Source organism: Mercenaria mercenaria, chromosome 1 (assembly GCF_021730395.1).
Source record: "Mercenaria mercenaria strain notata chromosome 1, MADL_Memer_1, whole genome shotgun sequence".
NCBI lineage: Eukaryota > Metazoa > Mollusca > Bivalvia > Venerida > Veneridae > Mercenaria > Mercenaria mercenaria.
Window position 1 is genome coordinate 8,722,794 of NC_069361.1, and position 23,703 is coordinate 8,746,496.

At 36.4% G+C, this 23,703-nt stretch overlaps 3 protein-coding genes across 3 annotated transcripts in view; 1 reads left to right on the top strand and 2 right to left on the bottom strand.

Moving 5' to 3' along the window:
* The window catches only part of LOC123545035 (apoptosis-resistant E3 ubiquitin protein ligase 1-like), a 65,524-nt gene extending 64,012 nt beyond the window's left edge, over nucleotides 1–1,512 (bottom strand). The window contains exons 1-2 of the mRNA XM_053539072.1: nucleotides 1,238–1,512; nucleotides 754–991 (exon numbers count right to left, since the gene is read on the bottom strand). Coding sequence (XP_053395047.1) covers nucleotides 754–991; nucleotides 1,238–1,282 — 283 coding nt within the window. The 5' untranslated portion in view covers nucleotides 1,283–1,512. The remainder of the gene's footprint in view (nucleotides 1–753; nucleotides 992–1,237) is intronic.
* Nucleotides 1–23,703, top strand: part of LOC123545048 (uncharacterized) — a 550,315-nt gene that overhangs the window by 469,588 nt on the left and 57,024 nt on the right. The window lies entirely within an intron of this gene.
* Nucleotides 18,901–23,703, bottom strand: part of LOC128548070 (uncharacterized) — a 50,650-nt gene continuing 45,847 nt past the window's right edge. The window contains exon 4 of the mRNA XM_053522450.1: nucleotides 18,901–19,040. Coding sequence (XP_053378425.1) covers nucleotides 18,901–19,040 — 140 coding nt within the window. The remainder of the gene's footprint in view (nucleotides 19,041–23,703) is intronic.

The window sequence follows — 23,703 nt, forward strand, 5'->3', positions numbered from 1 at the left end:
TTTTGACAAAAAAATGCTGAAAAGTAGAAAATTGAAATAAGTAAACACAAGTACATATAAATATGAATAAAAACAAAGTATACAAACTTAAATGTCTGAACAGATGAAGATATGATATTTCATCTGCTGTAGAGTGCTAAGAATTATATACATAGAGTTTTTCTAGGATACATAGTTTTATTCATTACTAAAATTAGTGATTAGCCTGATCCCTGAAATTATTTAGCTCATAATAGAAATCATTCACAAATCACTCGTACACGAATCATTTAGGCAAGGTAGCCAGAGGAAAATTCTATAATATATGAGATATTTGGTCTCGCCAGCTTTACATTTTAACAAAGGACATTCTATTTCCTTTGTCAGCTAGTCTAAGGCATAGTCACTTTAGCGACTGGACCCATTTCATTGTTCAAGATACTAAAGGCGTAGGCACTTCCCTGGGTCTTATAACTCGTATCTTGACAGTTGTGAAATGTGGTTAAATAGTCTTCTTTTGGTATAGGTTGGAGACACTGCCATACAGCGCAGACTTTTGGTATAGGTTGGAGACACTGCCATACAGCGCAGACTTTTGGTATAGGTTGGAGACACTGCCATGCAGTGCAGACTTGAATCACTTCAGTTAGGGCAGGTGATACAGTCAATGATTTTAACCACTCTGCCAAAGAGGCCCCTACTTTACAAATAAGACACACTGCTGGAAAAGAAAAGAACAGAATAAAGTTTGTAAAAGTACTGGAGAAGACTTACCGGCTTCAAACTTCTTTGTGAAAGGACTGCCCTTGATGTGTCGACTAGAGAACATAATACACACGGTATAATCCCCTGACTTATGAACTGTGAAGGACACTTGCGCTAAATTGACCTCTTCAGGTTTTGACCCACCCAAGGTCATTGTCTTGGTAACCTCTGATCCAGCATGACTTATCTCCACCGTAACATTGTCCTTGTTTGAAACAGGGTATGGCTTGCCATTTTTGTGGAAAAACTGAAAATAGACACCATAAAATGCTAGACAACACTGCTAAAAAAACACAATGCCAAATGGTTATCACAAACAACATGTTTTAGTTACAAACAGTTTTGCCTTTCAATACATGTTGTAAAAGTTCCGTGAAAATCCACAATTTTTATAATAATTGTTCACAGAAAGTACTCCAATCAAAGCTATAAAAATGAGTTGTTTCCACTAATTACCTAATGAAACAATGTGATCAAGGAAACATAAACTTACATGAAAATTTTCTTTCCTTTTTTTTTTCAATGAATCACATAACATCAACCTTTTTAGACAGATTGAAATATTTATTGTAACAGTGAGTTACATCTTAAAAATGACATCCAAACTACAGAATATTTTCAATCTTTAAACAACCCATTTCAACATTCACATTGTCAAAATTCTCTCCTTTCTTTCTCTTGTAAATCAGGCTGTTGAGTGAGGGATGAGACATCCAGTATTTGAATATTCATCTATCCCAAGATTCCAATCAAAGAAATTTTCACAAACATTAGGCACAGGAACAGTGAAGGCTGGCAACATTTCAAGATTTCAGGATTAAATCAAAGAATTTTTCTGCATCCTCACTGCACACATGAAATTATTATTGATTGTAAATGGTGAAGTATCTAAATGTTTATTTAGTAACACTATATATAATGTGTCTGACATTATATAATGTATTGTTATATACTTTATACAGACAATCAACAACACTCAGACAAAAATAAAACAGTCTGCCAGTAATGTTTTACAGAATTCTAACCATTACCCTGCTGAATTTCTATAATGAACTTGTCCATCTTTTAATTTGGACAGTACCATTTTCTGTTAAAAGAGGTGCATACAATAAAGATACTGACTAAATGACAAACAGTGCAGATCATGATCAGACTGCCAGGATGTGCAGGCTGACCATGATCTGCACTGGTTGCAAAGGCAGAATCAATCGTGTTAAGCATGATAAGGGCTAAACATATGAAGTCATTGTCAATACCTGAACCGGTTCTTATGATCATGCTTCCCCTTGGTTAAAACTGTAGTGGGTATTTCATGAATATATATAAAGTGTTCTTCAAATTTATCTTTTTTTAACTTGGGTTTTATGTGGCATCAACACTGTACAGGTTTTATGACGCTAAACACAAACACGTTTCACATTTCAATTACATCAAATAAAAATATGACATAGTGTAATCAGAAACTTTTATACTTGCTGGAGAATTATTCATGAAAAGTTCATGACAGGGAATATCACCTGTTGCATCAGAAGGCGGCCATTCTAAGCACTATCAGCAGGTGACTGCTAATGCAGGTTGGACTGTTCGCCAAGAAATTGATCACGAATAAAGTCCTTTTTGACAGGGAATGTTTCCAGTTCTTTTCATACATAAGTTGTCCAAGAACTACATGGGGTGATATGTAACAGTCTTACATATTAAGGATTAAACTGATGATAAATCTGGATACATTAACCTTTAGCCTGCTAAATTTCTATAATGGACTGGTCCATCATTCAATTTGGGCAGTACCATTTATCATTTGAAGGGGTGTTTACTGAAAATTTACTGACTGGATAGCGAATAGTCAGACCATGATCAGACTGCATGGATGTGCAGGCTGATCTTGGTCTGCACTGTCGCAAAGGCAGAATCACTTGCCGCCAGCTGGCTAAAGGTTAAAGGGACTCATTCACAATTTAGGGGATAAACTAGTAGATATTTTCAAGGGACTCCTATGATGCATAGAAGTAAAACATGAGGTTATTTTATTTTTTTTCTATATAGTATTTTGTGAAAGTAACCTTTGGCATGACTTTATGGACATATGATTTAAGTAAAGAATATGTGTACATGAAAAGATAAAAGTTTACACCGACTCTTAAAAATCAACATTCTGCAAATAATTAACATTGATTTCCAATTGTTTTGCTATTTCTCTATGTCAGAATTGTAAAATTGTTCATCCCTACTGAAAGTAAGTTACCACAAGCTTCGTGAAAGACATGCTGAAAATAAAAAGGGAAATCAGAATTCTTGTAGATTAAACTGTTTTTGTCTGTAGATATTCTTCTACATGAAGTGTGGCAAAGGTCAAGGTCATAAAAAACAATTTTAAAACACAACTACAAATCATTTCACAATTTTCTCTGATGATCAGCTGTGAGAGACAGACAGGAAATGAGAGCTACCATTCCACAGTTGACTGCCAGAAAGGAAGTCCTGGTGCCAGACATGAGTTCCCGGTGCCAGCTAATTATAAACTGAACTGGTCACATCCATCTTGCTGATATATGACACACTAAAACTGTATAAGATACATTTAACTCTTTGCAATAAATATAACCTCACAAGTCATCAGTATTATCTCACTTGTAAATGTTAGCAGAGCAAAAACACTTTCAACTTTAGCAGCAGTTATTGATCATCCATCAAAGAAGACAGAACGAAATCAGTATTTTATCATCTTCTATAAGAGCATTACTAACTATTACTTTCTCTCCATCTCATTACTGTACAAGTGTGTAAGGATGTTGTTAGATACTTCAAGAAGTGTACTGGTAAAATAAAACAGCAGCACTGCCTGTAGGTGCCAATGTTCACCTGTAAGTGCTTGACATAAAGCTATATGCAAGAAAACGAGAATAACTATTACGGTTTTGGCCTTCTAACTCACCTATCAATGGTAACGAAATGAATAAAGCTCTAATATAGCATTCAGAAAAGTAGCATTTGAGAGTAAGTTTTTAAAGGTTTCTCTTTTCATAGCTCTGAAGACCCAGCTGTAAAAGGGACCTGAAGCACAACCAAATTTAAACAAATCTGAGAATGCTCAATGCCAGGATGCTACAGACTAAATGTAATTCTGACTGGTAGTTTCAGAGGGAATTAAATCTGTTTACAGAAAAATGCTGAGGTAGGACGCCAGACATCTGGCCATCCACCTATACTCACAGCTCACCCTGAACAAAGTTTAGATGAAACAAGATGATCTTTGCAAGAATGAACAAGGAGCTGCGTTCATTAAACACTTGATGCCCCCGGTGGCATCCTTGTCGATACAAAGCAACCTAAGTCCAAAACAAGGTCAAGGTCAAACTGAGGTCAGGTGATGTTTGAAGATGAGGAATGGTCACAGGTTACATCTGTATTAGTATCAATTCATTCTTGTAAGCGGTATTAAGAAGCTGTGTGCGGGTGTAAGACGTACAATGGAACACCACTGTGAATTTCCGTATTTTTATTGTTCGCTGAATTTCTAACAACAGTAACACTGTATATTCTATGGGAACACCAATAGCAATAATAAATTAACTTAAAAATTTCCAAAGTGGACAACCACTGATCTGATGGAACACCATTAGAGTTCAAAAAACACTACCTATTACAGGTGACAAACATTGAAATATAAATGCAACATTAACAATGAATATTCCGGTATTGATGCTAGACGAAACGGTCCCATTTGGTTAACCAAGAGATGGCCCATATAAAGCAACCTAAGTCCAAAATGAGGTCAAGGTCAAGATCAAACTGAGGTCAGGTGATGTCTGAAGATGAGGAATGGTCACAGGTTACAGCTGCATTAGTATCAAGTCATTCTAGTGAGGAGTATTGATGCTAGATGAAACGGTCCCATTTGGTTAACCTCGTACGGACGGACAGGACAATCACTATATGCCTCCCGCATCAGTAGATGCCGGTGGGGGAAGGGGCATAAAAATTCTTAAAAAGGCATCACAAGAACACAAACAAATAGTTTCTGTGTTTAAGGTTAAAGGTCAATAAACTGCCTAAACACTACAGAATGGATTTATTCAATGTTTTAGAATAGTTTCTCTCACAGTTGTCTCTGGAGACAGATAGCACAGGCAAACACATCTCTGGTGGGTCATACATCACCATTTCATGTCAGGAATATTTGCATTCTATAGCCTACCAATAATAACAGGCTTTTAGGGTAACATTCTACTGGCAATGAAATTAACAACAACTACCAATTATTTGGTAATGTTGTTTTTGCACTCTGGATATCATTTATAGAAATCCAATACAGAAATCATGGAATTTTCCAGCATGAGATTTAGATTTGTGAAACACATGAGAAACTAAGAGATGAGTTAATATAACACAAAAAGGCCCAAATTATATCTAATTCAACACCAAACACTAAAATATTCATACAGTCAAACTTGCTTTATATGGGCATGTTCTAATCTCTGGCCTGGCCTGGCCCGGCCCGGCCTGGCCTGGCCTGGCCCGATGAGCCCATTTTTCGACTGGGCCGGGCCAGACCAGGCCAGGCCAGGCCATAGATTTCAATTTTGTAAAAGGTGAAAGTGATTTCTATAGCATCTTTAAAATCTGACTTTTGGAACTTATTAATTGAGGAATAAGTTTGGATATTTCAGACATTATATAAATACATTTTGAATTCCCACTCTGTAAAATTATACACCTGGGAATAAGCCTGTAGCTAACATAACTATTAAGTCTAATTTAAAGGTGATGCCTGATTAATTGTTATGACTATTATCAGGGGATCTCCACCTCAATTGACTCTTGACTGGTGGCTTGGTTCCACCCCCCCCCCCCCCCCCCCCCCGCCCCGGTTGAATAACCTAACTAATAATTATTATTTTGTCTATAATAGTATTGAGGATTATTTAGTATTGTCCGAAATTATTGAACTACCACTCAAGAAATTCCGTATGTTTCCGTAAATAAATTTTCGGTGCCCAAACATAAATAAAAATACAAATATTGAAAACCAAATAAAATATAAACATTTCTTTACCGCAAGGTCGTACATGCAGATATAGTTGTGCTGACAAAACGTTCAGCTACCAATCTCGGGACTTTGAGTTCGAGACACCTGTTTGACCATTTTCATTATCTTTTTTTTTTTTTTAAATTTCATCTGTAAACTTAGCATGCAGGAAAATTGTCACTTATCGTGATTTATTGTTCATTTATTGAAAGAAATACACAAGTATTTGACATTCTTCTACATACAAGTTATTACCATAAATTGTTGTAAGAATAAAAACAGTATCAATAAAATGACTTTATATTGATTTAATGAAAACAATCTGAATTGAAATCGAACCCACGGTAACATGCGTGAAAGTCGGAGAACTTATCACTACGCCACTGTGCCATTGGTAAACTATGCATGTTATTTTGGTCAATTTAGATATTTTCAGGTTACAAATATGGTGTAAAATAAAGAAAACGCCCGAAAATATTGGCGAAGATTAATGAGTGGCACCTGTCAATACTAACGGACAACAACTTTCAATTTATAAAATAATGCTATCTCCGTTCTAGGATCTGGGATAGTATGATGCAGGGAAGCGATAAATAAATTTTGGAGTTTAGGTTATACAAATACTGAATATTTTTGTAAGACTGTTTTATATTGATCTAAGTATGTGAAAAAAAAATCCTACAGTTTTGTGAAACAGGCTCAAGAGCATCTTTTAGCGTTAAATAGAAATAACATTAACACAATGCACCATCATTTTTTGTGCAAGAAAAATATCAACAATCTAAAATGCCAACACCCTGACAATGAGTTAGAGGTCCCACAATGAATATTATTTACATTACACTTCCATAATGTGTGTTTGACCAAACACACATTAAAAGTTCATCTGAACAGTTAAGAGGTCAGCTAAGGATAGTAGGGACACAACCTGTAATTACAATTCCCAAAGAGATGCATTCACTGCATGCAAATATTTAGTTATATTGCAGCAGGTAAACTTATCAATGAAATTAGCCATTAGTTTTAAAACCAAGTGTTAAAGTTGACTTTAAATAATTTAATCACAGAAAAAATGGGTATTTATCATTTAGTTACACCATTTTCTTCAGTGCAAATCTGTATTTCAAATAAGATGAATGATGGCTAATTAATGATTCTCAAGAGGATTGGTTTCTCATTTTGTTTGACCTGCAGCAAGTAAACAATGCAGGTTAATACTGCCTGCTACTGTAATTGTATATTTAGATTTTATGCCATTCATTTCTCTATGTACAATAAAATCTGGCCTGGCCTGGCCTGGCCTGGCCCGGCCTAGTCGAAAATTGGGCTCATCGGGCCAGGCCAGGCCAGGCCAGGCCGGGCCGGGCCAGGCCAGAGATTAGAACATGCCCTTTATATGAACTCATCCGGACCTGAGAAATGTGTTCGTATCAAACAAAATTCGTATTAATGTATTTATGACTTACCGAAAAATTTGTTCGAGCAAGTTGGGCAGTAGCACTGGTATCATCGGTGAATAGATTCCGATATATGGAAGTACTTTATAGTTTTAAACTGATTAAGTTAATTTATTCAGATAACATTGAGATTACTCAACAAAAGTCATACTTAAACACGTAAAACTGTATGTGCATTTAAATTGCAATGTGCGGTCGAGGTCCAGAGCGCCAAATCATATCCACCGACAACATTATTTCTATTATGAAGCTTGTACTACATAATCTTTTGTAAGAAACGACCTACCTGTATCGACAATAGAAGGTCAATAATGTATTTAAAATTATTTACACCTCTTTAAATCTTTACCTGCCAATCAATTGAATTGTTTTATATTGACATGATACACAAAGGACCGAGTATTTGTTTTTGAATAAGTCTGAACTACGTACTCAATTGTCTAATTACCACGCGGCAAAATGTTGACAATACTATTATCTTTACTTCAATTAAATATCAGCACTGTACAATTTAAACTATTAAATAGTCAAGCGTAACAAGGGCGAAATGGCCGGCGACTTCTAAAATCAATTCGTATTAAAAGATGGAAAATTATAACATTTAAGCTAATTGGGACTTTCAAAATGTGTTCGTATCTACCGATTATTCGTATGAAGCGAGTTCCCTATTACCGAAATAATTTTACAAAGGAAATAGAACGACTCAGTCGGGGAATCCAGACTTTGTTCGTTTTATCCAAAAATTCGTATCAAGCGAGTTCGTATTAAGTGGACTCGACTGTATTTAGAAATCGTTCTATGAGTGTGTGTGTGAACCTATGTCACTGATTATTGATTTATTGATTTATTTGGGTTTTAAGGCGCACCAACACAGTATAGGTTATATATGGCGCCGTATCACTGGTGTAGGGGCAATATCAAAGTTGGAAGCTGAGGGACGGGTGCAGGTTGAAGGCAGCAGCGACTGGCCAAAGCTATCCATAGTTTCCCAAAAAATATTTTAACAGCCAAAAAGAAGAGGTGTTTGTAAAACATATGTGTCCCTCAAGATGGCCTGTCTCATTTTCAGTCTCAAAATAACAATAACAATGACCTTTCATCTAATGAACCTCAAATTAATAGGGCTCATCTACTAACAACAGGAAATCATTGTATGAAGTTTGTGATTGTGAACTACAGGCCAAAGTTTTGATAGTTTTTTTCGCTTAAACTGTTTTGCAGTCTCAAGGTTACTGTGACCTTGACCTTTTACCTACTGTCCCTCAAAACAAATGACACAAACATTCTTTGAAGTTTGAAGGCAGTTGGCCAAAAGGTTCTGAAGTTGCTGAGCCAAAACCATTTTCAGTCTCAAGGTCTCTATGACCTTGAACCCCAGAAACAAATGGGGTTCATATCATGACCAAAGCCAATCATCCTTGGAAGTTTGACGACTCCAGGCCAAAGCAATCAGTCATTACTTTTTGAGCGGAAACCGCTATCAGACTCGAGGTAACTTTGATCTTGACCTTTGACCCCTATCATCCATGAAGTTTGTAAGACCAAGCATCATCTAGTAATTGATCAGAAACTAACTGGTCTATATATACCAACCAACTGACAGACTGATGACTGATGATGAGCAAAACAATACACAATATACAACTTCTTCTCCAAAAAGGGGGCATAAAAGCTACTGACACCTTCCTTTCCAAAACCAAACCTTACTAGTACATCTAAATTCTGTGTAAACAAGCTTTTTTGATATTCATTTTTCTTCAAAATTCTAATTTGGTTACAACAGGTTATGGGTGTGCAAAGCTCATGCTGCCCAACCCCTGCTCCAATAGGCATATAAATGATTCCTCCAGAAGTTAGAGATTAAAGCTTGAAGATAGCACAAAATACTGAACCTGCTTCATGTCAGATGTGAAATAAAAAGAAAATGAAGAATCTGGCACAATTGTACTACCAGATATGATTTGTTTTGAATCCCAAGGGGACTTAAATTTGACTAAGTAGGGAACTGAACCAGCAACTTCATCAGGCAGCTAACAGTTTTATCCTCAAGTGTGATTAAAAATTCTGATTGTTACATACCCACTGGCTTTGTACTACTTAATACAAAAGCCCCAAGATGCAGGTCACCTAATAGCTTTAAAAAGAAGCCAAAAAAGTAACAAATTATTGATACAGACAAGATTAATCAGTCATTTCTCATATTAGTTGTCATTTTAGGCTGAAATATCATTGACTTATTTGCATATTCGCAGAATGCTTTTCTCTAGAAACAAACTGATCATGATGATTTAGCAGACTATAAAAGAAATCAATGTCACAAAAAGGCTTCACTTCTATTCTGGAATGTATCTAAATACTTCAGAAACAGGCAAGGTATGCAAGTAAAATGCTATTTTCTAGTTTCTGCTATATCTGAAGAAGCTGTGAAAGTCTCCAGTGAAGAATAAATCGGAGAAAGCCAGGCAGACTCATGACTGTTAACATGCAATTTCAAACAATTCTACAGCTTCTTTCATTTACAAAGGAGTGAACTTTGTTCAGTGCAATAATATTGTTCAGTATGGTAATACTGTAAAATCATTTTGTGGGGGACTAATTTTCATGGATTTCATTGTCGTGTCAATCCGTAACATTCAATTCCAGGGAAGCAGAAAAATTCTTACTTGTCAAAATTCTCAAATTTTTATGCCCAAGAAATACCCATTTTGGCCAAATATGCCAAATTTCGTACGAATAAAACTAAATTTCAACACAATACTCAAAAGTCTGGCATAAAAATGCATATCTTACCAAAGAGTGGAATTGCAGTAAATATAAATAATATGCTCATGCATAAATATTGATTTAATTCATACAAAACAAAGCAATGATTGGAATTTCACTACGTGTGTAAGTCATTAAGATTGTTAAATCTCTATAACAATAGAATATACCAATAGAATATGAAACTTCAAAACACCACCTGGTGGTAGGATAGGCGATAAAATTCTGAGGCAGTAAACACATTTCCTAGCCTAGTGGGTACAGATTGTTTAGCTTTTCACCAAGGGACTTTATGACTAGTTAATATTATACAATTATCGACTTTTTCATAGGTTGATAAATCCTGATATCAACTTATGAAAAAGTTGATAATTGTTTTATTACATGAATACCGGTAGATGTATAGTCAGACATGTTATTACAATTGTTTTCTCATTTAATTGGACAATTGAAATTGGAAATATTGCAATCTATTTTTAGACCATATCAGGTTGATATTGGTTTTCCAAGCACCTACTTCGATCTGTTTTTATTATCCTACTATTTAAAACCCAAGATAAGTTGATATGACATTTACTCATTACTTTTTGAACCGTTTTCAGCCAATCAGAGAAACAAGAGAATACAGTCATGTAATAAATAGCTATACAGTACACCATTTGTCTGGTCACTTTGTAATATCATATGTAATAATTCAAGCTCATGTAATTAATCATATCAAAAAGGAACACAAATAATTATGAGCAGTGACCAGATCTACTAGAGAAAACAGAGAGGCTGACATTCTATAATGTGACTGTATCAGCTCCACTTTTGTCCACACAAAATTATAGTCTATAAGTTACTGCCTAGTCTGCAACTTGCCTAATGTCTTTAAAAATATCTGCTTTGTCTGTAACTAACTTAATGTCCTTAAACACATCTGCCTTGTTTGTAACTGTCTTAATGTCCTTAAACACATCTGCCTTTTCTGTAACTTGCTAAATGCCCTTAAAACATCTGCCTTATCTTTAACTTGCTTAATGTCCTTAAAGACATCTGCCTCGTCTGTAATTTGCTTAACATCCTTAAAGACATCTGCCTTGTCTTTTACTTGCTTAATGTCCTTAAAGACACCTGCCTTGCTTGTAACTTGCTCAATGTCATTTAACACATCTGCCTTGTTTGTAAATTGTTTAATGTCCTTAAAGACATCTGGCTTGTCTCAAACTTGCTTAATGTCCTTAAAGACATCTCCCTTGTCAGTAATTTGCTTAACGTCCTTAAATACATCTGCCTTGTCTTTAACTTGCTTAACGTCCTTTAAAACATCTGCCTTGTCTGTAACTTGCTTAATGTCCTTAAAGACATCTGCCTTGTCTTTAACTTGCTTAATGTCCTTAGAGACATATTCCTTGTCTGTAACTTGGTTAATGTCCTTAAAGACATATGCCTTGTCTTTAACTTGCTTAATTTACTTAAAGACACCTGCCGTGTTTGTAACTTGCTCAATGTCCTTTAAGACACCTGCCTTATTTGTAAATCATTTCATGTCTTTTTTGTAACTTTCTTAATGTCCTTAAAGACATCTGCCATGTCTGCAACTTGCTTAATGTCCTTACACACATCTGCCTTGTCTTTAACTTGCTTAATGTCCTTAAAGACATCTGCCTTGTCTGTAACTTGCTTAATGTCCTTAAAGACACCTGCCTTGCTTGTAACTTGCTCAATGTCATTTAACACATCTGCCTTGTTTGTAAATTGTTTAATGTCCTTAAAGACATCTGCCTTGTCTCAAACTTGCTTAATGTCCTTAAAGACATCTCCCTTGTCAGTAATTTGCTTAACGTCCTTAAAGACATCTGCCTTGTCTTTAACTTGCTTAACGTCCTTTAAAACATCTGCCTTGTCTGTAACTTGCTTAATGTCCTTAAAGACATCTGCCTTGTCTTTAACTTGCTTAATGTCCTTAGAGACATATATCTTGTCTGTAACTTGGTTAATGTCCTTAAAGACATATGTCTTGTCTTTAACTTGCTTAATTTACTTAAAGACACCTGCCGTGTTTGTAACTTGCTCAATGTCCTTTAAGACACCTGCCTTGTTTGTAAATTGTTTCATGTCTTTTCTGTAACTTTCTTAATGTCATTAAAGACATCTGCCATGTCTGCAACTTGCTTTATGTCCTTACACACATCTGCCTTGTCTTTAACTTGCTTAATGTCCTTAAAGACATCAGCCTTGTCTGTAACCTGCTTAATGTCCTTAAAGACATCTGCCTAGTCTTTAACTTGCTTAATGTCCTTAAAGACATCTGCCTTTTCTGTAACTTGCTTAATGTCCTTAAAGACATCTGCCTAGTCTTTAACTTGCTACATCTGACTTGTCTTTAACTTGCTTAATGTCCTTAAAGACACCTGCCATGTTTGTAACTTGCTCAATGTCCTTTTAGAAACCTGCCTTGTTTGTAGATTGTTTAATGTCCTTAAAGACACCTCTCTTGTCTTTAACTTGCTTAATGTCCTTAAAGACATATGCCTTGTCTCAGTCTGTAACTTGATTAATGTCCTCAAGACATCTGCCTTGTCTCAGTCTGTAACTTACATGATGTCATAAAGACATCTGCCTATGTCTCAGTCTGTAATTGCTAATGTCCTAAAGCATCTGCCTTGTCTCAGTCTGTAACTTGCTAATGTCCATAAAGAATCTGCCTTGTCATTGTAATTGTTAATGTCCTTAAAGACATCTGCCTTGTCTCAAACTTGCTAATGTCATTAAAACATCTCCTTGATGTTAATGTCTTAGAATCAGTCCTAACATGACATCATGCCTTGTCATTGTAAACTTGCTTAATACAGTCCTTTAAAACATCTGCCTTGTCTGTAACTTGCTTAATGTCCTTAAAGACATCTGCCTTGTCTTTAACTTGCTTAATGTCCTTGAGACATATTCCTTGTCTGTAACTTGGTTAATGTCCTTAAAGCATATGCCTTGTCTTTAACTTGCTTAATTTACTTAAAGACACCTGCCGTGTTTGTAACTTGCTTAATGTCCTTTAAGACACCTGCCGTGTTTGTAAATTGTTTCATGTCTTTTCTGTAACTTTCTTAATGTCCTTAAAGACATCTGCCATGTCTGCAACTTGCTTTATGTCCTTACACACATCTGCCTTGTCTTTAACTTGCTTAATGTCCTTAAAGACATCGCCTTGTCTGTAACCTGCTTAATGTCCTTACAGACATCGCTGTCTTTAACTTGTAAGCCTTGACTCAGTTGTCTGTTCATTTTAAAACACTCTGCCTTGCTTGTCTAACATCTGCCGTTGTAAGTTAGTCTTAAAGACATCTGCTTGTCTCAAACTTGCTTAATGTCCTTAAAGACATCTCCCTTGTCAGTAATTTGCTTAACGTCCTTAAAGACATCTGCCTTGTACGCTTTTAAACTCTGCCTGTCAATTTTACGTCCTTTAAAACATCTGCCTTGCTGTAACTTGCTTAATGTCCTTAAAGACATCTGCCTTGTCTTTTAACTTGCTTAATGTCCTTAGAGACATATTTCTTGTCTGTAACTTGGTTAATGTCCTTAAAGACATATGTCTTGTCTTTAACTTGCTTAATTTACTTAAAGACACCTGCCGTGTTTGTAACTTGCTCAATGTCCTTTAAGACACCTGCCTGGTTTGTAAATTGTTTCATGTCTTTTCTGTAACTTTCTTAATGTCATTAAAGACATCTGCCATGTCTGCAACTTGCTTTATGTCCTTACACACATCTGCCTTGTCTTTAACTTGCTTAATGTCCTTAAAGACATCAGCCTTGTCTGTAACCTGCTTAATGTCCTTAAAGACATCTGCCTAGTCTTTAACTTGCTTAATGTCCTTAAAGACACTTGCCATGTTTGTAACTTGCTCAATGTCCTTAAAGACATCTGCCTAGTCTTTAACTTGCTACATCTGACTTGTCTTTAACTTGCTTAATGTCCTTAAAGACACCTGCCATGTTTGTAACTTGCTCAATGTCCTTTTAGAAACCTGCCTTGTTTGTAGATTGTTTAATGTCCTTAAAGACACCTCTCTTGTCTTTAACTTGCTTAATGTCCTTAAAGACATATGCCTTGTCTCAGTCTGTAACTTGATTAATGTCCTTCAAGACATCTGCCTTGTCTCAGTCTGTAACTTACATAATGTCCATAAAGACATCTGCCTTGTCTCAGTCTGTAACTTGCTAATGTCCTTAAAGCATCTGCCTTGTCTCAGTCTGTAACTTGCTAATGTCATTAAAGAATCTGCCTTGTTTCTGTAAACTTGTTAATGTCTTAAAGACATCTGCCTTGTCAGTCGAAACTTGTTAATGTCTTATAAGACATCTGCCTTGTTGTAATTGTTTAAGTCCTTAAAGACATGCATGCAATGCTATGTCTTTAACTTGTATAATTTACGTCCTTTAAAACATCTGCCTTGTCTGTAACTTGCTTAATGTCCTTAAAGACATCTGCTTGTCTTTAACTTGCTTAATGTCCTTGAGACATATTCCTTGTCTGTAACTTGGTTAATGTCTTAAAGACATATGCCTTGTCTTTACTTGCTTAATTTACTTAAAGACACTGCCGTGTTTGTAACTTGCTAATGTCCTTTAAGACACCTGCCGTGAATTTGTAATATCAGTCTTTCATGTTCTTTTTATGTCTACAACTGCTTTCTTAATGTCCTTAAAGACATCAGCTTGTCTGTAACTGCTTAATGTCCTTACACACATCTGCCTTGTCTTTAACTTGCTTAAAGTCCTTAAAGACATCAGCCTTGTCTGTAACCTGCTTAATGTCTTTAAAGACACCTGCCTTGCTTGTAACTTGCTCAATGTCATTTAACACATCTGCCTTGTTTGTAAATTGTTTAATGTCCTTAAAGACATCTGGCTTGTCTCAAACTTGCTTAATATCCTTAAAGACATCTCCCTTGTCAGTAATTTGCTTAACGTCCTTAAATACATCTGCCTTGTCTTTAACTTGCTTAAGTCCTTTAAAACATCTGCGCTTAGTCTGTTCCAACTTGCTTAATGTCCTTAAAGACATCTGCCTTGTCTTTAACTTGCTTAATGTCCTTAGGAGACATATTCTTGTCTGTAACTTGGTTAATGTCCTTAAAGACATATGTCTTGTCTTTAACTTGCTTAATTTACTTAAAGACACCTGCCGTGTTTGTAACATGCTCAATGTCCTTTAAGACACCTGCCTGGTTTGTAAATTGTTTCATGTCTTTTCTGTAACTTTCTTAATGTCATTAAAGACATCTGCCATGTCTGCAACTTGCTTTATGTCCTTACACACATCTGCCTTGTCTTTAACTTGCTTAATGTCCTTAAAGACATCTGCCTTGTCTGTAACCTGCTTAATGTCCTTAAAGACATCTGCCTAGTCTTTAACTTGCTTAATGCCCTTAAAGACATCTGCCTTTTCTGTAACTTCCTTAATGTCCTTAAAGACATCTGCCTAGTCTTTAACTTGCTACATCTGACTTGTCTTTAACTTGCTTAATGTCCTTAAAGACACCTGCCATGTTTGTAACTTGCTCAATGTCCTTTTAGAAACCTGCCTTGTTTGTAGATTGTTTAATGTCCTTAAAGACACCTTTCTTGTCTTTAACTTGCTTAATGTCCTTAAAGACATATGCCTTGTCTCAGTCTGTAACTTGATTAATGTCCTTCAAGACATCTGCCTTGTCTCAGTCTGTAACTTGTATGATGTCCATAAAGACATCTGCCTTGTCTCAGTCTGTAACTTGCTTAATGTCCTTAAAGACATCTGCCTTGTCTCAGTCTGTATCTTGCTCAATGTCCTTAAAGACATCTGCCTTGTCCAGTTGTAAACTTGTAATGTCCTTAAAGACATCTGCCTTGTTCTCAACTTAGCTCAATGCTTAATGCCGTTTTAAATGACTTAATTCCTATGTTCAGTAATATTGCTTAATGTCCTTAATGACATCTGCTTGTCTTCTAATCTTGCTTAACGTCCTTTAAAACATCTGCCTAGTCTGTAACTTGCTTAATGTCCTTAAAGACATCTGCCTTGTCTTTAACTTGCTTAATGTCCTTACAGACATATTCCTTGTCTGTAACTTGGTTAATGTCCTTAAAGACATATGCCTTGTCTTTAACTTGCTTAATTTACTTAAAGACACCTGCCGTGTTTGTAACTTGCTTAATGTCCTTTAAGACACCTGCCGTGTTTGTAAATCGTTTCATGTCTTTTCTGTAACTTTCTTAATGTCCTTAAAGACATCATGCCATGTCTGCAACTTGCTTAATGTCCTTACACACATCTGCCTTGTCTTTAACTTGCTTAATGTCCTTAGCAAGAACTTAATACACTGCCTTGTCTTAACTTGCTTAATGTCCTTAAAGACACACCTGCTTATGCTTGTAACTCTTGGCTCAATGTCATTTAACACATCTGCCTTGTTTGTAAATTGTTTAATGTCCTTAAAGACATCTGGCTTGTCTCAAACTTGCTTAATATCCTTAAAGACATCTCCCTTGTCAGTAATTTGCTTAACGTCCTTAAAATCTCATCTTTACGCTTGTCTTAAAACTTGTCTTAATTGCTCGCTTTAAAACATCTGCCTTGCTGTAACTTGCTTAATGTCCTTAAAGACATCTGCCTTGTCTTTAACTTGCTTAATGTCTTAGAGACATATTTCTTGTCTGTAACTTGGTTAATGTCCTTAAAGACATATGTCTTGTCTTTAACTTGCTTAATTTACTTAAAGACACCTGCCGTGTTTGTAACTTGCTCAATGTCCTTTAAGACACCTGCCTGGTTTGTAAATTGTTTCATGTCTTTTCTGTAACTTTCTTAATGTCATTAAAGACATTTGCCATGTCTGCAACTTGCTTAATGTCCTTACACACATCTGCCTTGTCTTTAACTTGCTTAATGTCCTTAAAGACATCAGCCTTGTCTGTAACCTGCTTAATGTCCTTAAAGACATCTGCCTAGTCTTTAACTTGCTTAATGTCCTTAAAGACACCTGCCATGTTTGTAACTTGCTCAATGTCCTTATAGACATCTGCCTAGTCTTTAACTTGTTACATCTGACTTGTCTTTAACTTGCTTAATGTCCTTAAAGACACCTGCCATGTTTGTAACTTGCTCAATGTCCTTTTAGAAACCTGCCTTGTTTGTAGATTGTTTAATGTCCTTAAAGACACCTCTCTTGTCTTTAACTTGCTTAATGTCCTTAAAGACATATGCCTTGTCTCAGTCTGTAACTTGATTAATGTCCTTCAAGACATCTGCCTTGTCTCAGTCTGTAACTTGCATAATGTCCATAAAGACATCTGCCTTGTCTCAGTCTGTAACTTGCTTAATGTCCTTAAAGACATCTGCCTTGTCTCAGTCTGTAATCTTGCATAATGTCATTAAGCAATCTGCCTTGTTCATCTGTAAATGTCTTAATGTCCTTAAAGACATCTGCCTGTCAGTCAAACTGCTTTAAAATTGCCTGTAATTGTACATCATAGAATCTGCCTTGTCTCAGTAATTTGCTTAACGTCCTTAAAGACATCTGCCTTGTCTTTAACTTGCTTAACATCCTTTAAAACATCTGCCTTGTCTGTAACTTGCTTAATGTCCTTAAAGACATCTGCCTTGTCTTTAACTTGCTTAATGTCCTTGGAGACATATCCTTGTCTGTAACTTGGTTAATGTCCTTAAAGACATATGCTTGTCTTTAACTTGCTTAATTTACTTAAAGACACCTGCCTTGTTTGTAACTTGCTTAATGTCCTTTAAGACACTGCCGTGTTTGTAAATTGTTTCATGTCTTTTCTGTAACTTTCTTAATGTCCTTAAAGACATCTGCCATGTCTGCAACTTGCTTTATGTCCTTACACACATCTGCCTTGTCTTTAACTTGCTATGTCCTTAAAGACATCGCCTTGTCTGTACCTGCTTAATGTCCTCACACATACTCCTTGTCTTTACTGCTTAAAGTCCTTAAAGACATCGCCTTGTCTGTAACCTGCTTAATGTCTTAAGACACCTGCCTTGCTTGTAACTTGCTCAATGTCATTTAACACATCTGCCTTGTTTGTAAATTGTTTAATGTCTTAAAGACATCTGGCTTGTCTCAAACTTGCTTAATATCCTTAAAGACATCTCCCTTGTCAGTAATTTGCTTAACATCCTTAAATACATCTGCCTTGTCTTTAACTTGCTTAATGTCCTTAAAGACATCTGCCTTGTCTATAATTGCTAAGTCTTTAAACATTGCCTTGCCTGTAACTTGCTTTATGTCCTTAAAGACATGCCTTGTCTTTAACTTGCTTAATGTCCTTGAGGACATATTTCTTGTCTGTAAATTGGTTAATGTCCTTAAAGACATATGTCTTGTCTTTAACTTGCTTAATTTACTTAAAGACACCTGCCGTGTTTGTAACTTGCTCAATGTCCTTAAAGACACCTGCCTGGTTTGTAAATTGTTTCATGTCTTTTCTGTAACTTTCTTAATGTTATTAAAGACATTTGCCATGTCTGCAACTTGCTTAATGTCCTTACACACATCTGCCTTGTCTTTAACTTGCTTAATGTCCTTAAAGACATCAGCCTTGTCTGTAACCTGCTTAATGTCCTTAAAGACATCTGCCTAGTCTTTAACTTGCTTAATGTCCTTAAAGACACCTGCCTGTTTGTAACTTGCTCAATGTCCTTAATAGACATCTGCTAGTCTTTAACTTGTACATTGACTTGTCTTTAACTTGCTTAATGTCCTTAAAGACACCTGCCATGTTTGTAACTTGCTCAATGTCCTTTAGAAACCTGCCTTGTTTGTAGATTGTTTAATGTCCTTAAAGACACCTCTCTTGTCTTTAACTTGCTTAATGTCCTTATAAGACATATGCCTTGTCTCAGTCTGTAACTTGATTAATGTCTTCAAGAATCTGCTTGCCCCGTAAGGAAGTACAGGGACTTCTTGGAAATACTTGACAGATTGAACATGGATCCGACATTCTGGGCACGAGAGATCAGCATAATACAGAATGTCACTCCAATCAGCAAAAGTGTGGTCAGAACTGCAAATAGAAATCAGCATGATACAGTATTTCACTCCAATCAGCAGCTGAAGGTCAAAAGGATAAATAGAAATCAACATTATATAGTACTCCAATCAGCATGACTGTGTAGCTAAAACCATAAACAACAAGGAGCTGCGTTCAATAAATGCTTGATGCCCCCAGTGGCATCCTTGTCGATAGATTTTGCACCTAAGTCCAAAACGAGGTCAAGGTCAAGGTCAAACTGAGGTCAGGTGATGTTTAAAGATGAGGAATGGTCACAGTTTACATCTGTATTAGTATCAATTCATTCTTGTAAGGGGTATTGATGCTAGACAAAACGGTCCCATTTCGTTAACCAAGAGATGGCCCATATAAAGCAACCGAAGTCCAAAATGAGGTCAATGTCAAACTGAGGTCAGGTGATGTCTGAAGATGAGGAATGGTCACAGGTTACATCTGCATTAGTATCAAGTCATTCTAGTAAGGGGTATTGATGCTAGACGAAACGGTCCCATTTGGTTAACCTCGTATGCACGGACGAACGAACAAACGAACGGATGGACAGGACAATCACTATATGCCTCCTGCATCAGTAGACAGTCAGGCAGCTGTAAGGTCAAAAGTGTAAAAGAAAATCAGCATTATACAGAATGTCACTTAGGTCAGCAGCAGTGTGGTCAGAACTGTATATAGAAATCAGCATTATACAGAATGTCACTTAGGTCAGAGGCAGTGTGGTCAGAACTGTGTACATGGAAATCAGCATTATACAGAATGTCACTTAGGTCAGCAGCAGTGTGGTCAGAACTGTATATAGAAATCAGCATTATACAGAATGTCACTTAGATCAGCAGCAGTGTGGTCAGAACTGTATATAGAAATCAGCATTATACAGAATGTCACTTAGGTCAGCAGCAGTGTGGTCAGAACTGTAAATAGAAATCAGCATTATACAGAGTGTCACTTCAACTAGCAGTTGCAAGGTCAAAAACTGCATAAGAAAATCACCATCATACAACAGTAATGTGGTCAAAATATTTACAAAAATACATCTTTGATGAATACAAGACTGGTGAAAAAGGACATAATTCATCAAGAGTCTGTTCATGTTCATGTGTTACTAAATAGGTCTGAAAAGCTGACAAGCTACATTGAAAGAATCAGACATGGCAATAAGGTGATTCTACCATAAACAACAAAATCCCATCCAAGGTCAAAATACATCAAAAAATGAGGTTCTACCTAGTTTCAGGACTTAACATAAGCAAGATTGAATTTCTTTATTGCCATTAACCCACTGGACATAGAACATTTATTTATTGGTTGGACCCTGGAGTGCCTATTTTATTGTTGTATTCTCCTGACAGAATCAATGTCTATTTGTATTTGGTATATGACTAACCCTTGGCTGCATCAAATAACAAAGATATAATATATTTATTAAATAAAGTTGTCTAACAAAGAGATGAATTTAATAAAGGAGTCCTTGGCTACGATCAACAAGGTCACTTTAAGATAAGATTGTCTTGCACAAATACTTTCACAGGTAACATGTCTCTTTATTAAATGAATTACTAGATAAAATGTTGTGATTTTTTTTTATTTTTCATTTCATAAAAAATTAAAATGTACAAACATCTTTTATGTTACTTCTTCCTACATTTAGTTAGTCAGCACAACCTAATTTTTGCAGGTTCATTGACTTTACACATTTTCCTAGGGATGGTTGAAAGTAATAATTAAAACAGATAGCTCTATTCCATGCAAACAACAAATAAATCCCATTGTGTATTACAAATATAAGATGAAGTTTGTTTCTTTTCCTTGTTTTAAGAAATTCTGACAGGCCTGGCAGAATGAAAGATTGTTTCTTCCTAAGCTGAAAACTGGTAAAAAAGTCAACAACTCCCAAGTCAAACAACAAATAGGTAAACTTCTGTAATTTCTGAAACTCATAAATATACCATAAAAGCTGGTGTTTGTTTGTTGCTGTTGTTTTACAACAATATCTAAGCTGTTGCTTTACAACAGTATTTAAGCTATAAAGAATGGTTAGTTAAGTTTCAAGTTTTCTTGAACTATTTTCTAATTTAACTCTCAACAAGAAATGGTATACAACTATCATTGCTCAAGATTTGCTTTGTGCTTCCTGGGATTCTGCTTATTAGACAAACAGTCAGATTGTGACAGAGAGACAAATGGTCAGATTGTGACAGAGAGACAAATGGTCAGATTGTGACAGAGAGACAAACAGTCAGGTTGTGACAGAAAGACATACAGTCAGACTGTGACTGAGCAACAAACAGTCAGATTGTGATAGAAAGACAAACAGTCAGATTGTGACTGAGAGACAAACAGTCAGATTGTGACTGTGTGACAAACAGTCAGGTTGTGACAGAAAGACAAACAGTCAGATTGTGACAGAGAGACAAATGGTCAGATTGTGACAGCGAGACAAACTGTCAGATTGTGACAGAGAGACAAATGGTCAGATTGTGACAGCGAGACAAATTGTCAGATTGTGACAGAGAGACAAATGGTCAGATTGTAACAGAAAGACAAACAGTTAGATTGTGACAGAAAGACAAATGGTCAGATTGTGACAGAGAGACAAAAGTCAGATTGTGACAGAGAGACAAACAGTCAGATTGTGACAGACAGACATATGGTCAGATTGTGACAGAGAGACAAACAGTCAGATTGTGACTGAGAGACAAATGGTCAGATTGTGACAGAGAGAAAAACAGTCAGATTGTGACTGAGAGACAAATGGTCAGATTGTGACAGAGAGACAAACAGTCAGGTTGTGACAGAAAGACATACAGTCAGACTGTGACTGAGAAACAAACAGTCAGATTGTGACAGAAAGACAAACAGTCTGATTGTGACTGAGAGACAAACAGTCAGATTGTGACTGTATGACAAACAGTCAGGTTGTGACCGAAAGACAAACAGTCAGACTGTGACAGAAGGACAAACAGTCAGATTGTGACAGAAAAACAGTCAGACTGTGACAGAGAGACAAATGGTCAGATTGTGACAGCGAGACAAATGGTCAGATTGTGACAGCGAGACAAACTGTCAGATTGTGACAGAGAGACAAATGGTCAGATTATGACAGAGAGACAAATGGTCAGATTGTGACAGAGAGACAAACAGTCAGATTGTGACAGAGAGACAAATGGTCAGACTGTGACAGAGAGACAAATGGTCAGATTGTGACAGAGAGACAAATGGTCAGATTGTGACAGAGAGACAAATGGTCAGATTGTGACAGAGAGACAAACAGTCAGATTGTGACAGAGAGACAAATGGTCAGATTGTGACAGAGAGACAAACAGTCAGATTGTGACAGAGAGACAAATGGTCAGATTGTGACAGAGAGACAAACAGTCAGATTGTGACTGAGAGACAAACTGTCAGATTGTGACTGAGAAACAAACAGTCAGATTGTGACAAAAAGACAAACAGTCAGATTGTGACTGTGTGACAAACAGTCAGGTTGTGACAGAAGGACAAACAGTCAGACTGTGACAGAAGGACAAACAGTCAGATTGTGACAGAAAGACAAACAGTCAGATTGTGACAGAAGGGCAAACAGTCAGATTATGACTGTGTGATAAACAGTCAGATTGTGACAGAAGGGCAAACAGTCAGACTGTGACTGAGAGACAAGCAGTTAGATTGTGACAGGGACAAACAGTCACATTGTGACAGAAAGACAAACAGACAGATTGTGACAGAAGTTCAAACAGTCAGATTGTGACAGAGACAAGCAGTCAGGTTGTGATGGAGACAAGCAGTCAGGTTGTGACGGAGACAAGCAGTCAGACTATGACAGAGACAAATAGTCAGATTGTGACAGAGTGACAAACAATCAGATTGTGACAGAGAGGCAAGTGTGACAGAGTGACAAATGATCAGATTGTAAAAGAGAGACAAACACTGATTATGACTGAGAAACAAATGGGCAGATCGTGACAAAGACAAATGATGAGATTGTGACAGCGAGACAAACACTCAGATTGTGACAGAGAAACAGATGGTCAGATTGTGACAGAGACAAACAGTCAGATTGTGACAGAGAGACAAACAGTCAGATTGTAACAGAAAAACAAACAGCTAGATTGTGACAAACTGACAAACAGTCAATTTCTGATAGAGTGACAAATGGTCAGTTTGTGACAGACAGCAAACAGTCAGTTTTGACAGTGACAAAAGGTCAGATTGTGACAGAGACAAATAGTCAGAATGTGACAAAGAGACAAACAGTCAGTTTAATGACAGACAGATAAATAGTAAGTTTGTGACTGAGTGACAAAAGGTCAGATTGTGAGAGAGAGAGAGAGAGAAATAGTCAGCTTGTGACAGTTCGCCCCACTGTCAGATTGTGACAGTTCGCCCCACTATCAGTATGTGACAGACAGCAAAATGGTCAGATTGTGACAGAGAAAAATGCTGCCCAACTGAGTTATTTTAACACATGTATAAATTTAATAAATTAATGTTTCTAAGAAATGGTATAAATATAAGAACTACTATATTATATTTGTCAAAGATTTACATTGACAAATCATGGTTCATACACATTCTTTCAGACAAAATTCCCTGACATTTCCCTGACTTTTCCCTGACATGAAAGCATTTTTCCCTGACTTTTTGGTTCGGTACGATACAA